Here is a 4,556-nt window from a genome sequence, read left to right as displayed (position 1 = left end):
GGGAAACTCCTAGTGTAATGCACCTCACTTTCACAGGGGGCGCTCACACCGTTCTGACTAATGCTCTCTGGTGATCTGGGACCTGAGTCACTGTGTGAATCAGAGCAGGAAAGCCCCGGGGGCATAGGTCACCTCTGTAGATACTTTAAGACAGAGCTTAATCGGGCCCACCCTGGTCTCATCCCCAAGGGGCACGTTCTTGGGGGGCGGGGTGCACGGTGGCACAGACCCAAATTCTGAGCTTGCCAGTTCCCGGCCACGTGATCTTAGACAGGTAACTTAACCTCTTCGTGTCTCAGTTTCCTCACCTGTAAAACAGGGGTAATGATAGGACGTGGGTTTTGAGGCTGTGTAAAGATTATGTGAATTACTCTGGGCGAAACGTGCAGGACAGGGCCTGACGCCTCCACAGGGGCACACGGTGGGCCCCCATCATTAGTCCCGGTGGTGGAGCACTCAGTGGAGGAGTCGCACGGAGCAGTGGCATCTGCCGGGGCAGATGGCATCATTGTCACTCTCGTTATCATCGCTGCTGCTACTGGCGATGGCGTGCAGGCAAATGAGGCCGTTATTAGGGACGATGTAGCAATGAAGGCTGGAGGGACATCGCGCTCCTGACCACGTGGGATCAGCCACCGCGCCTCCCTAGACTACCTTTCCTCCATCTATAAACGGTAACTGCAGAGTGTCCCACACTTGGGTCCGTTCCTTACGAAGATCATGATGTTTGCAACATCCGTGGACCGATTCTCTTATCATTGACTTCGAATACTTTTAATCAACTCATTTGTACTTCATTTTAAAACCTACTTAAAGAGGAAACTAGTCTCCTTGTCCATAATAGAAGTCCCCCATAAAAACACGTCACGTTATTTTTGTCAGATAGAGGTCGCCCGGTGCAGGCAAACGTGGTTTGGCTCAGAGGGTTCTTTTGCGTAAAGGTACACCAAAGATCAGGCCAACAGGTCGGGCCAGGGCCTTGCTCCAGGTACCTCCTTCTCGGTTTCTGAATACTCCTTGAGTCTCTCCACAGCCACGATGTTGGCCTCCATCTCCGACGACATCCGAACGAGCCAGTTTAAGTAGGCAGTGACCTGCAAGTAGAGAAGTCACGCAGAGCTTCTAGAGCGAGCTTGGGTTGCTTTCTTTTCATGCAGTAATTATGAGTTAGGAAATATTCCAGTTGAGAAAGGTACAGTGAATGGCAATCCCACGTGGAACCTTCACCCCGACCGGCCCCGCTGCATCTCTTGAGCAAGTAACCGCATTTCGAAACCCCTCAGGGGCCACATGTAGTCGGAAAGGAAGTGAGACAGTATTTTGAACTAAATAATAACAGGAAAACACAGCGTATCAAAATTGGGGAGATGCAGCTAAACAAGGCTTCGAGGGAAATTCATAGCGTTAAAAAGCATTTTTCTCCTGGAGTTGGAGGCATCCGGGACACACGTGTAACTTCTGTCCTGCTCCAGTCGGTCACTGGGCTTTCGACTCGCTCCTCACATTCCGCCCAAACCCCTTCCTATCCACCATGCCCACAGGGGCCCAAAGCAAAGGCCCAAGAACCCGACGACTGGCTCCCTCGTTAAGAGAAATGGAAAATCCAGCAAGAGCACCCTTTCTTACCTGCAACGAGTAAGACACCGAGAGGCCCACCAAGCCAGCACTGAGGCTGTGCCGGGAGATCACGGCGAAGAGGGCAGCGAACAGGACAATGCAGTTGCCGACATACTCCAGCCGCACGGCCAGCCACCTGCAGGGGGCACACAGGTAGGTGGACAGACACATGCGCTTGGAGTGGGCTTTTCAGGGGCTAGGTTTCCGGTTCCAAAAGGGGGTCACTTTGCGAACTGAAATAATCCCTGACAGTTCTGAGCGAGGCCTTCTCTGCCTTGCTCGTCGGGCACAGGGAGGGGAAGGGCTGAAGTCATTCCTTATTCATCTGGCAACTCCAGCGATTACCAGGGAGTTCTCCAGAAGCAGTGTCCCCAGAAATCTGAAGCTTGCCTTTTTAAAAACCAGCGTTTTGTCACTGAAACCTTTAAAATATACCCGTGTATGCACTTTTGAAAAAAGATGTCCTCGAACACTCCTACATACTAAGAAGCCATCAACTGTGAGAGGCACCACGGATTTAAATAACCTTCTCTTGGCAGAGGGGGAGGGGGAGAGGGAGAAATAAGCCACCGCTCTCGGTGAGGCCGTGAATGTTCCCAAGCCCAAGTCACTCTCATCTCAGAATCATTAAAGCGTATTTTATCTTTTAAAATACAGATATTTTAACGGTTTAAAGCTACCTTTTGCAGGATATCACACAGCATTAGGAATGTTCGTCTAGGGAAGTGGTGTGGTCAGCCTTTTTCCCACACAGACCTGAAGGCCCACGTGACTAACCTTCACAGGGGTGGGCTACCCTCACAGACAGACCCAGGTGGCGACAAACGCCCTAGGAATTCCGCCAGGGAAGGCACGGTCTCCAGTAACCCATGGTCTCCCGGCCAGTCTTACACTACAGGATTGTACTGTGTATGCTGGACGGGCTGCCGGTGGGTTCTGATGGGTCTCTATCAGGATGCTGTTAGTCCCCACCCCACCTCCGCCTCAGGATTTTCCACCCCACATCTCAAAAACTACATCAGGACGCAAGTGAGCGAGGAGGACACTCTTTTAGAAATAAATCTGACACTTTTCTCGATTTGGCCAATAATTAGCAACTTCTGTCTCTTTTGTTTTGATTAATACTATCCAACATTCTGGACAGCTCGAACGGCAATTTCACGTGGTTCAACCCAATACGAGGAAATTGCTTCCTGCACTTATCAGGGGAGGTGGCGGGTGAGGGGTGATCCGTGGTAGGAAAATACTCAACAGCGGAACGTGACTGTCACCGCTGAGCTTGTATTCCCGAGACAAGAGCTAAAGGCCAGTTCCTGCAGTACTTCCTGCTCCGGTGCGACCCTCTGTCCTTGTAACTTAAAGGCCCCTGGAGTGCGGGACGCTCACAGTGCCCGTCTGCTTTTAACGGTTACTCTGTCCATGGGAGGGCCAGGGTCTGTCTTCACACCCTCCACACTTCCTGTGCCCCCCTTCCGCGGGCCTGTGCGCCCCCACCTGTTGGCCACGATGCTGGGGTAATAGGCCTTCTGGTTCTCGTCCACCTTCAGGTCACTCTGGCGGATGAAGCGCTCCTGGTCCGCGAAGGCCCGGATGACGCTGACACCCAGCAAGGTCTCGTTGAAGTGGGAGTAAACCGGGGAGCGGCTGACCGACTCGAGACGCTTCAGCTGCCTGGAAGAGGCCACGTAGAACCTCTGCGGGGAGAGAATGGATAAGGGAGGCGCTGGAGGACATGTGGGCATAACTGAGGGCTCTAGGAGGCAAAAGGCTGGAGCTGGACCGCTCTTAACAGGTGTCTCCCCTCACCTGGAGAGCTGCAGGCACAGGGCCGACAATCACGACGACCGTGACGACAATGACGATAACTAACATGTACATAGAGCCCACCCTCCCAGGCACTGTTTTAAATACGTTCGCATGTATCGGCTCATTGAATCCGCACCGCAAACCTCTGAGGTGCCCATTCCTTTCTCACCACCAGTAAACAGGCACAAGGAAGTTAGCCGACCTCTTCCCCTAGAAAGTGGCAGAGAGGGGATTCGAACCCAGATGGAGCAAAAGCAGATCACCACGAGGGGGCTTCGAGGAGCTGTGAACAGACACTGGACTGCTCATCTGAGGTCACCTGAGCTCTCGGCCTTAGTCTCCTCGTTTGTACAAATGGAACAGGTGAGACCGAGGGTCCCTATCACACAAGTGCTGAAGACAATGCATGAGCAGCTGCTTTATAAACAGAGCCGGACGAATGAACAAAAGCTAGTCAGGGACCTGGCTAGTCTGCCTCCTGCCCTGTGACAGGTGTCCTGGGCCATCCTGGGGCAAAGGTCTTCCACGGAGGATACCGAACAGCTTCTTCCTGGATGGCAGTTCACACAGTAATTTGAATCCACAGTTGGGTACCCTTCTGGGGCCCCCAAATCTCTGAAAGCTAACCCAGGGACCACGCCAACCTGGGCAGTCCCAGAACGGGTGTCCCGCCAATTTCCTGAACGTGGGTCAGATGACATCTCTCCTCCGGCGATTCCCCTGCCTTGAATGAAATCCAGATCCCATGGCGTTGACCCAGGGCCCTGGGGGTCCACCCTCATCACCCCCTCTCACTGGCTTTCTTTCTAAACATCCGGACGGAAAATAGTTCTCAAGTGTTCTGCCTGCTCAACTGACTCCGCTTTTCAGGTCCTCAGAGTTTTATTTACCGTAAAAATCTAACTCGAGACAAAGCTTTGTTAAGGAATAATCTGATCTTTAAAAAACGGTATTAGCTGCCCTTTGAAATTCGTTTTCAGGAGATGTAATCCGCCCCGTGGGATTTCCTTGCTCTTCAGAGACCAGCAACACGGAAGTCCCAACAGAATCACACACCACCCGACCAGCTTACCTTTTTATAAAAAGAACTTGCTTTTAAATTAAAACAGTCATGTATATTCGGTTTTTAAAAT

At 52.1% G+C, this 4,556-nt stretch overlaps 1 protein-coding gene across 1 annotated transcript in view; it reads right to left on the bottom strand.

Annotated features, from left to right (window-relative positions):
* Positions 1–4,556, bottom strand: part of ABCC1 (ATP binding cassette subfamily C member 1) — a 126,668-nt gene that overhangs the window by 6,993 nt on the left and 115,119 nt on the right. Inside the window, exons 23-26 of the mRNA XM_023529668.1 lie at positions 3,112–3,311; positions 1,627–1,753; positions 979–1,094; positions 475–595 (exon numbers count right to left, since the gene is read on the bottom strand). Of these exons, the coding sequence (XP_023385436.1) occupies positions 475–595; positions 979–1,094; positions 1,627–1,753; positions 3,112–3,311 (564 nt within the window). The remainder of the gene's footprint in view (positions 1–474; positions 596–978; positions 1,095–1,626; positions 1,754–3,111; positions 3,312–4,556) is intronic.

Source organism: Pteropus vampyrus, unplaced genomic scaffold (genome assembly GCF_000151845.1).
Source record: "Pteropus vampyrus isolate Shadow unplaced genomic scaffold, Pvam_2.0 Scaffold40, whole genome shotgun sequence".
NCBI classification, from domain to species: Eukaryota; Metazoa; Chordata; class Mammalia; order Chiroptera; family Pteropodidae; genus Pteropus; species Pteropus vampyrus.
This window is presented reverse-complemented; position numbering and strand designations above follow the sequence as displayed.